The sequence below is a fragment of the Fukomys damarensis genome, unplaced genomic scaffold (assembly GCF_012274545.1).
Source record: "Fukomys damarensis isolate Sample0158 unplaced genomic scaffold, DMR_v1.0_HiC HiC_scaffold_12, whole genome shotgun sequence".
NCBI classification, from domain to species: Eukaryota; Metazoa; Chordata; class Mammalia; order Rodentia; family Bathyergidae; genus Fukomys; species Fukomys damarensis.
Genome location: NW_022900924.1, coordinates 9,179,274 through 9,190,309, shown reverse-complemented (window position 1 = coordinate 9,190,309; position 11,036 = coordinate 9,179,274). Strand labels below are relative to the sequence as shown.

General features: G+C 40.9%; 1 protein-coding gene across 5 annotated transcripts in view; it reads right to left on the bottom strand.

The window, feature by feature from the left end:
• LOC104848183 (2'-5'-oligoadenylate synthase-like protein 2) overlaps positions 1-11,036 on the bottom strand; it is a 30,324-nt gene that overhangs the window by 5,929 nt on the left and 13,359 nt on the right. The window contains exons 2-5 of one of the 5 annotated variants that reach the window (XM_033762398.1): positions 10,706-10,829; positions 6,916-7,115; positions 1,422-1,485; positions 56-231 (exon numbers count right to left, since the gene is read on the bottom strand). In XM_033762398.1, coding sequence (XP_033618289.1) covers positions 56-231; positions 1,422-1,485; positions 6,916-7,115; positions 10,706-10,829 — 564 coding nt within the window. Of the gene's footprint in view, positions 1-55; positions 232-1,421; positions 1,711-6,915; positions 7,116-10,705; positions 10,830-11,036 lie in introns of those variants that run through there. The other 4 variants (XM_033762401.1, XM_033762400.1, XM_033762399.1 and 1 more) reach the window with 4 other exon arrangements.

Below are 11,036 nucleotides of genomic sequence, written 5' to 3'. Positions count from 1 at the left end.
CCCTCCCCCCACCCCTTGTCCCCGCATGTCCCAGCCTCACCCCCCACCCTCTCACCTTCAGGTACCAGAACTTCACCAGCCGCAGGAGGTTTTTCAGTTTAATAGGGCGCATTTTCACAAAGTCCCTCTGTAAGACTGTGAAGCTTGCTGAGAACTCCCCGGGATGGCTGCAGCTGTTTACTAAATCTTCATAGATTTGTGGTGCTGGTTTACAGTTCAGGCAAAGGGATCCTGGGAGGAGAAATGCACTTGGTCAGGGCAATCTACTCTTTGAGGTGAAGAAGATGAGGTGGAGTCTAACGAACATAGTACATTTATAAACTATTTCAGGCAATTACCCTTCTCAATTTATAGCTAGACAAATAAAGGCGTAAATGGTTTGGTAACACATCAAAGGTCACATGAATTTAAAATAACTCACACTGACCAAAAACATAATATGTCAGGCACTGGGCTAAACTCGGGGAATCCTCAGAACAACAGTTCTATGAAGTAGGTAAATTGAAGCAGAACTTAAGACATTGCTATTTTTTGCGGGCAAAACATGGCCAGATGGTTTCCTATGGCTCCACCCAGATTTGAGATTGTCCCATTTGACAAGTTGATATTCTCAGACCTGGAGGTATGTTATTGTTTGTGTCTAGAATGTTCCTCAAAAGCACTTATGCTGAAGTCTTGGTTCCTAATGCAGCAATTTTCAGAGGTGGGGCTTTTGGAAGGGGATCAGATCATAAGGGATCTAATTTCATCAGACTGATTCATAATTTGACCGCATTATTGGGAGGTGACAAAACTTAGGGGATGACGCCTAGCTGAAGGGAATCGGTCACAGGGGCATGAAGTTAGGGACTATGTCTCGTCTTTGGCCCGTTTCTCACAGAGTCTCTCTCCCTCCCCTTCCTTACTGCCCACCCTTCTTCCTCTTTCCTTTCTGGCTGCCAAGAGGTGGGTAGCTTTATCCCTCCAGGCCTTCCTGCTGTGCTGTTTCTGCCTTAACACAGGCCCAGACACAATGGAGCCATGGGCTGCAAAAACCACAAGCCGAAACAAACCTTTCCTCCTTTAAATGGTTATCCTGGAGTATTTTGTCACAGCAACAGAAACCTAACGGCGTTAAATAGTTTTTGTAGAGGCACAGCAACGCTCAAGTACTACTAGGTCTGAGAGGTCCAACAGGAGATTTTTTTTCGGGAAGCCAGGTCAGGGAGAGAGGAGAGAGGGAATAGAAGAATAAGGAAAGGGAATCTCCTTTCTCATGCAACACTGAGACAGGGTAACACATGCATTTCTGGAAGGACTTAACTCTTCAAAGGATAGCTCCAATCCCATTTCCCTGAAAAAGAGCAAACTCCATTGGGTTTCAGTGTCCCAAAAATCGGAAGCCGGGTCGGCAAAGGGGCCCCACCCATCGCTGTCCTTACCCAGAGCATCGAAGGCCAGGAGCACATCCATGTGGATGACATCACTGCTCTTCCTGGACCGGACCTGTAGGGTCAGGGAGAGAGGTTCTCTGGGTCCCCGACTGTGGTGAACCACAGTGATGTTGTAGGCCAGGCTTTCGCTACAGTGATCCAATCTCTCCTCAATGAAGTCGATGATGAATCCTCAGAGCAGTGCCTGCATTTGGAAGCTGGTAAAGCAGCTCAGGAACAGAACCATGTCCAGATCGGAGCTGTGGTCCAATGTTGTCCCTTTACCCATAGAGCCGCCCTGTGGAGGATGACAAGGCTGAGCCTTACTTTCATTGGTGGAGAGTAAAGCAGGAAGCCCTCATGGCAGGCTGTACACATGGGTGGCCCCAGATGATAGACCTTGGCTGCTGTCACACACGGTGGCCTTTGCTGTGGGCATTATGGGTGGAGTGCCTCTAACTGAAAACTCAAAATTTCAAAAGTGCTCCAAAGTCCAGAACTTTCTGAGTGTTCATGTGATACCAGCAGTGGAAAATGCCACCTGGAACCTCATGTGATATATCACAGTCAAAATGTAAAAATATTGCACATAAGAAATAAATAAATGAAAGGGCAGAACTAATGATAGAAAACAGGAAACAGGGGGACACATACTTTGCAGAAGGGAAGAGGTCCAACAGATGGAGAAAGGATGAGGAGGGGAGGGGAAGGCAATGAAAAAGAGTTACGATGCGTTATGTACGTATACCAGCTCCCCACGGAGCACGTAATCATTATGCACTGTAAGCATGGAGCAATAAAAATAAAAATTGAAAAATAAATTTAGACCAAAGCCGAGTGAAAAAAATACTACATTTATACAGATGCCATACTTAGACTTGGTATTGTCCCTGAGATGTCTCATTACGTGTATGCAAATATTCTAAAATCTGGGAAACAAATCCAAAATCCAAGCGCTTCTTTTTCCAAGCCTTTTGTGTAAGGGACACTCAACCTATACTACATCTTTTTATTGATTGATAACAATCAAATCCCAGTGAGCAATTCAGAAGCTAAAAATGAAACGCAAAACTCTGTTCTTCCCCAGCACCTTAATCCCGTCTCCAAAGGCAATCAGTTACCAGCACCTTACACAGTGTCCTTTAAATGTTCTACTCCAAGCCCTGCACTCTCCAACATGGTAGCCAGCAGCCACAGATGTCCTTTTAAACTTAAATTAATTGAAATGAAAAAAAAAACATGTTAGCTTTATTTCAAGTGCTCAGTGACTGCCCAAAGATAGTGGCTATTCAACTAGATAATGCACATATATAGCATTTCTAGCATTAAAGGAAGTCCTGTTGGACAGCTCTGGCTAAAAATATTTTTATGCGTGTATTTTGTACACATATATTTTATATATACAGAGGCATGGGTGTAGGTACAGATATTTTCTAGACTTTTTCCTTTGAAATAATACGATTTACAGGAAGTTGTAAAGATTGTAGAGAGGGGTTTGGTGTGTACTTCACCTAATTTTCCCAGTGGTTATATACCATTATTGGGAATTGAACACGTGGCCTTCATGCTGAGTTACATCCCCTGCTCCTTTTTCTTTAAATCTTAGAAGAGGGTCTCACTAAGCTACTAAGTTGCCCAGGCTGGGCTTGAACTTGGGACCCTCCTGCCTCAGCCTCCAAAAGTGCTGGGATTACAGGTACGTATTACTCTGCCAGTATGTCTTACATAAAATATAGTAGAATATTAAAACCAGAAGGTTACACTGATGCCCATCTAACCCTGTGTGTAGATTCCAGTGACAATCAAGGTACAGAATCATCATTGCAATCACCTCCTTTCCACCATCCTTGAACATGGGAAAACACTAATATGTTTTCCAGCTGTATAATCCTGTCATTCTCAGAATGTTGCATAGTTGTCCCTTGATATCCTAAGACTGGTTTCAGGATTTTCTTAGCTACCAAAGTCTGAGGATGCTCTTATCCCTTATATACAATGCTGTAGTGTTTGCATATCATCCATGTACAGCCTCCTGTACATCTCAATCTCTAGTTTACTTTTAATCCTAATACAGTGTAATGTGCACATAGTTGTTATACTGTATAATTTTATTATTACTATTATTATTGGTACTGGGTATTGAACTCAGGTCCTTGCGCTTGCAAGGCAGGCAGCGGAACCACTGAGCTAAATCCTTGGCCCTATTATTTTTTATTTTTGTAGCATTTTAAAAAAATTTTTTTTCCTCCAAAATGGTCAGCCCTTTGTATCTGTAAGTCCCACATAAGCAGATTAGATCAACTTCAGTTCAAAAATATTTGAATACTGTTCTGTCGAACAAGTACAGACTTATTTTTTGGCACCATTCCCTAAACAATACCACGTAACACTATTTACATAGTAAGGACATCATTGTAGGCATAAGTCATCTAGAGATGGTTTAAAATAAAGGTAAGGATGTACGTAGGTTATATAAAAACACTACATCACTTTATATAAGGGAGTTGAGCATCTTTGGATTTTAGTAACTTCAGGTATGGGAAGGGGTGCATGTTCCTGGAATCCATCCCCTTGTGGCCTTTTCAAATTGACTTTTCCTTCCTACTTTGCACAATGCTTTTGGTATCCACTTGTATTTTTGTGTGTCTTAATAGCTTGTTCCAACACAGTCACCCTAGTTTCCAGGATATTCAAGATTGGATTTCAATCCGTACTATTCTTGTTACATAATTTCAGAGTCCTGAAGTCCTGGCTGTTTGTTGTTTGTCCAGAGTTTTGGTTGTAATTTGTATGAGACGAGACAGAGTTTGTAAGATGTTTATTCCACCTTGGTGGCACCAGAAGTTTACAGTCTCTCATGAAATAAATACAAGCATATTAAATTAAATAAGCAGGAGGCCATTCGTTTGAGGCTCCCATAATTTGAGCTCCTACATACCAAACTGTAGTCTTAGGTGCATAAATAAACCAGGTCCTGATTTAAGGAGTATAACAAATGGCCAGGTTTCAACCAATCAGAAACAACTAAGCTTCAGCCAATCATCAGTCAGCCAACTGATCAGCCCATTCCCAAATAAGGGAAATGCCATATTGTATGCTGTGTATAGAAGGCAATGCCTGACAGTAGCCAAAACACGTGATTTCTCTACTTTGTTCCCGTGTTTGTCCCACTTTTATTGGCTTTTGCGTTTACTGCTCACTTGGGTAGCACTCTCTGAACCTCATCTGGTTTTGCATGAAAACCTTATTCACGAATCCTTTTTTTCTCAGGTATATTCTATCGAGTTTGACTTGTCTAAAGTTTTTTTTTTAGCAATATATAGGAAAGAAAATATTTTTTACTAATTTACAAACAAAAGTGTGGTCATAGTGCACTAAAATATGAATGATGCTTGTGTGTGAGCAGTAAGATCATTTTGTAAGGTTCTATATTTTCCTGGATCTTTGTGACTAAATGTGTTATCCGTGTAATTAAAACATCACAAAATAATATCGACTTTAGCTATGTAATTTCATTTATTTATTTATTTTTGAGACAGGATCTTGACATGTAGTTCAGGTTGGCTTTGAACTCATTACGCAGCTCTGGCTGGCTTTCCTTGATGATCCTCTGGCCTCAGCCTCCTGAGTGCTAGGATTACAGGTGTGTACCACCACACTGGGGTGTAACCTTAATTTAGACATTTGGTTCCTTGAGCATGTAGAAGAGTAAAAAGAAAGAAAGAAAGAAAGAAAGAAAGAAAGAATGAATATGGGGCTCAGATGGAGGTGGTGGTTAGGCACAGCAAGAGATGTCCATGCAAATATTACTATTGGTCCCTGAAGACTCTCTAGTCCACCCATGACAGGAAATCAAATGGATCAGCTATAGAAAAACACATCATTCTCACACCAGTATGGGTGGATAGATGAAACCAGGAAAAGTCAAGGTAACTAAAAAATGTAATGCTTGAATAGGCTAACAAAGGTAGAGAGAAAAGTGCATTGGGCCTCCTTCCTCTTAATACACAAATGAGGTGTCACATATATAAAATACTTAGCTATAGATACATTATCTATATCTATATATATCTCCTCATTGCTGGTAACTGGTAATATCACTGGTAACACACTGTTCATAACCGGTAAACTTAATTACCAATAAGGTCTTTAGTTGCAGTCTTTTTTTGGGGGGGGTACCAGGGATCAAACTCAGGACCTTGAGCTTGTGAGGCAGGTGGTGGCGCCACTGAGCTAAATCCCCAGTCCAGTTTCAGTCTTTGTTCTAGGCATTTTCTATGTTGCTTAAAATAGGTTATGATATAGCCATTTTAGGGGTACTTCAAATTCTGAAAACAGATGGTTGAGAGCAAGAGGAAAGGTGAAAATACATTTCTATCTTGTACAAAGATGGTCTTTAAGTAGTGCATACACCTGTAAAGGTAGGAATAGGAACTTCGAGATGTGGACATTTGGAGTAACATAAATGGACAGATCCTACTGAGACAACACATTCCAATCTGTAGAAGCTTCATTTAGGATGTATGTTAAAGCCCTTGAGCACTTTCAGACCCATCCCTAAGACAAACATGCATCTCATTTCTGGTTCTGTTAGGGATTTCAAGTTTTTCTTTTTGATTCAGAGAATGTGTGAGCAAAGATGGTGATACAGTAGAGATACAGTAGAGCAAGTTCAGAGGTGTGGAGGAGTTAAGAGTTGAGAGGTGCAAATAGTGAATGTAACTGTACCATATACCTAAATGTACCAATAAACTCAATAAAAATAATGAATGTAACTGTACTGTATAACTAAAATGTACCAATAAATTCAATTAAAAAAAGCGAGTTGAGCTCAAAGTTCGATCTTTTTAAGCAACTATAGGGCGCGGACTTTCTGTTTTTGAATGCTCTCCGAGCCTTCCAGCCCTTCCCGCTCAGTCTTACTGTCTGCAGCCCTAATTACCGCTCGGCTCAGCCTGGTTTGCTTAAGTTAATGTGCAATACCTTTCATTCTAGGAAAGTGAACAAATCTAGGCTTATGGTCCAAGCACTTTTCATCCAGAACGGTATATGAGAAGTTGAATTATAATTTAGTACCTTCCCAGGAGAAACCATGCTTATAAATAGGTGTTTAATTAAATCCCTAGAAACTCCTCTTCTGGTATTACTAACTGCTCGGTAGTTTCTGACGTAAGCAGTCAGTATCACTTGTGAAGGAAAATATAGGAGCTTTTTTTCATGACTTTATAGGTAAAGTGAGGTTTCGTAAGCAAGAAGTTAAAAAGCATAAACCTGCTATCCGCATTCTGTCTGACTCCTTGACAAATCATCACCTCCTTCCTCCCCCTCCCCCTCCCGCTTTGAGGAATCATTTGCTACATAAGAGCATTTTCCTACGCTTTAACCCATTCATTAGTTTCACGAAATTCAGGTGAAAGGGGGAAACTGAGGCTCAGAGACGCAAGGTCCCACAATCCCACAAAAGCAGGGCTGGGCTTCGAGCCCCGGGATCGTGAGCGCTCACCTTCACCACCTTCAGCACCTTGACTTCTTGGTCCAAAACCAGCTGATCTCGGAAGCAAAGATCCCGGAAGAACCTCTCCACTCGCTGCCAGGCATCTTGCGCATCTTCCTTCCAGTCCCCCTGGGGCTGAAGACTGTGCTCTAGGAAGGCGTCCAGCCTGTCCCCAGGGGTTGCATACAGGTCCGGTGAGAGGTTCATCTCTGCAGGACCGGTGTCCCGTCACTGCCCAGCTCTATAAGGGACGCCTTCCAACTTTTTCCAGCAGCTAAACAATTGCGCAGGGGTCCGGAGACAGAACACGAGACTGGGATTTACCCTCCTCGGTTTATGCTTGTGGAGAGAAGAGGATTGCACTGACTATGGCAGCACATCGCTCCTCCCTCCTGAGTTCTGTAAGCTCGGTAGCCAACCTTCCGGCCAGATTGTAAATGAAACAGTGCTTTCAAAAGAATCGAAACTGAAACTTGAAACTGTGGAGACTATTTTCTCCCAAAGGCTGTTAAGGATGCAGCCCAGTCTCCACCAGGGGTGTCTGTCTGGGAATTCCCAGAGCATCCCAGAGCTGTTCCCCCTCCCTAAACCCCTGGGAGCTGACTACTTGAGGTGAGAGTGTGGCAGCTTGGCTGTGCTTAATTGAGGAGCCCTGAGGCAAGATAATCACAGCCTTTGTTCCTTGTGTTGTCCCTTTTCTCATTCTAGGTGATCCTTCTGTCCCGAGCAGGGAGCAAGGACAGTAATAATAGGAAGACGCTGGTAGCCTTTTTAGATGCTTTAATCACACAGTACACATCTCCTAACTACCGCCCCATCAGTTGCCACTCCCTGTACCTGCACACATCGGAGGAGCGCGACTTTCTTCTCCTGTAAGGTGATTCGCGGTCTTGGCTGTGACCTAGTGCAAGATCACATATGCGGCCAGTGGCCACCAAGTGTCTGGGCCACTGAGTGTGACGAGCTGGTCTTCTGCGCTCTCTCCTTTATACTAAATTCTAGGGCTGTGTGGCACTGATTCAGGCTTATCTATCTATTACACATCAGGCAGGGTTTACAGATGGTCAAGGGTATTACATCACTTCACTCAGGAGGGTCTTACAAGTGCTTATCATATCAGGGAGCAACTCCTACACACACACACACACTTACACTCACTCTGCATGGGTCCTGCATGGGCTCTCCCCACTTATCAGTCTTGTTCAGTCATGGCCTCTGTCAGGGCCTTCTTTGTCTCTCTTAATTAGTTTTGGTTTGGAATCTATTCTGTTTGTTTGGAATCTATCATATATGATAGCTACCCCTAATTTTTTCTGGGCTCTGGTCACATGGAGAACTGTTTTCCATCCTTTTACTTTCAGTCTATGAATTTCTTTGTGGATTAAGTGGGTTTCTTATACACAGCATATTGTTGGATTTGGCTTCTTAATCCATTCTGCCAGCCTGTTTCTTTTGATTGGGGAACTGAGGCCATTAACATTGATGGTTATAACTGTTATGTATTGACTTTTCATTGTTATATTATTTTCCTGTTGCTAGTTCTTTATTTTTTATTTTTCCCCCTCTCTTTAATTTCTTGCCTTGCCTGGTATATTTGCTCTGTTAGCCCTTATGGAGTTGTGGTCTTCATTTTCTTTTTCCAGGGCATTGTTTAGAAGTGTTTAGAGTGCTGGTTTGGTGTTTATGAAATTTCTCAGGTGTTCCTTGTTGTGGAAGTATCTTATTTCCCCATCAATTTTGAAAGATAATTTTGTAGGCTACATCAGTTTAGGTTGGAGGTTGTTTTCTTTTAGGACTTTAAATACCTCACTTCAGGCTCTCCTTGACTTGAAGATTTATGTTGAAAAGTCTCCTGTGATTCTGATGGGCTTTCCTTTGCATGTGGTTTGTTTCTTTTCTCTAACTGCTTATAGTATTTTGTTCTTCTGTTGGGTTTCTGGGATCTTGATTATTATATGTCTAGGTGTAGATTTTTTTTGATTGTAGCTAGTTGGGGTCCTATATGCCTCAGTTATCTGAATGTCAAATTCTCCCCCTCTGTTTGGGAAGTTTTCTGTCATCAATTTTGTGAACAGTTTTTTTTATGTTATTTTAACTTTCTCCTGCTACTTCATGGATAAGTCTTATATTATTCTTCTTTGCATTATCTAAGAGTTGTTGGCTTGATTTCTCATGGTCCCTTACTGATTTTAAGAGATCTCTCTTTTCAAGGTCATTGACCACAATCCTATCTCCTATATCTGAAATTATATCTTCACATTCATTCATCCTGCAGCGAATGCTTTCTAGAGTTTTTAATCTCCTGGATATCTGTTTAAATCTGTTTCATGGATTCAATTTCTTTCCTAAATTGGGCATTCAAGGTTTTCATTTCTTTCCTATGCTGGGCATTCGTGGTTTCCATCATGGTCCTGAGCTCATCTACTTTAAAAAAATCTGTTTCTGTCCTAGAGTCTCTAATCAAGTCTTCCATTCTTCTCAACATCTTTGTGGTTGTCTTGGAAATTATTTCTGTTTTGAATTTTTCTAGAGCCTAATTTATCTATTTTTTTTACTTCCTGTGCTATTGGTTCAGGGTGTCCAGATGGTTGGCTGTCAGCCCTTTCTACCTCATTTCCCCCAGAGTTTACCTTTGGTGAGCTGGAAGTCTGTGTTTGTGTCTTGTTTAAATGCCTTCTCATTTCTATTTTTGTCATTGGTCCTGTCCTTGGTTTAATTCCTAGGTTAATACTTCAATCTTCCAGATATAGCTAGTCTTTAGGTTTTGAGTCTTAATATCTCTGAGGCAATCTCATTTTCATTATTTCAGGGAGGACAACTGAATAGATCAATTACAACACCTTAGCCCAAGTGATACAATCAGCAACACAATAGCATCAAGCACAGCTTAGAAAATGGCAATTTATGGTAGTTATTAATCTGTTACCTTTAACTGTGTGAATTAAATCAAAATTGAGGACCAGCCCAAAGTGTGTTTATAGTGAGTAAACTTTTCAGTATAGCAACTTTACCCTTCAGGATGGGGATTTAGAAGGAGTTGGGGAGGGAAGGATAGATAGGATAGAGAAAGGTTAGAAGTGAGGTCAACGTAATGAATCCACCAGGAAAGGCAAGTAATTAAACAGAAGGAAAACATTGGAAAAAAAGGAAATTAAGCAACAGAAAAATAAGGATAAAACAAGGATAAGCCAATACATTATCAGTCAATAACCATCAACATAAATAGTCTAAATTCACCAATCAAAAGAAATGGACTGGCAGAATGGATCAAGAAATTAGATCCAACAATATGCTGCATACAAGAAACACATTTAATTGAAAAAGAAATTCTTATATTTTAATTTTTATTCAAAGGATGGAAAACAATATTCCATGCAACGGGAACCAGGAAAAAGGCAGAATAGCTCTTTTATTGGCAGAAATATTGGATTTCACATTTGATCTTGGCTAAAAGGCCAAGAAACAATGACAAATTGGATTGCAATCCAGGACTGTTCAAAACAGTCAAAAAATATCACTGTGCCCTTGTAAATGAAACACTCAAAGAGGAAGAGACAACAATCATAAATATATATGCTTCAGATACTGATGCACTCAGCTGTATAAGACAAAAATTAATGGACATGAAAAACCTAGTAAGCACTAACACAGTTGTAATAGAGAATCTTGTTGGGAGAATTTCTATATAAATTTTGGGGAATATCATTTCATAATTAGGGTATGACTATAGCTGTCTAAGTTCCAATGTTGCCTTGCCTGATAGCCGGCTATGACATGCAGAAATATAACTCCATTTTACCTTCAGTCACAGAGGAGGCCTCAGTGGTCCATGAAGCTGTGGAGCTCAATGACAAGATTACATCAGCTGAAGACATCCTGGTTCCTTGAGAACCAAGTAGTAATACAAAAGAGAAAGGTTTCACCTGGGGAGGGACAAGATTTGCATTGACATAGGATTACTGCTGCCCCTCAAGTCACTCAATACTCCCTCCAATTATTATGTGCACCCAATAAATAGTGGCTAGCTCAGAGAGTCTTTGTCTTTGCCCATTCTGAAGCACTGACCTCCTGGCCCCTCATATACTTTGAAATTATGCAAGTCTCTATTGTCTTTTTTTTTTTTTTTTTTT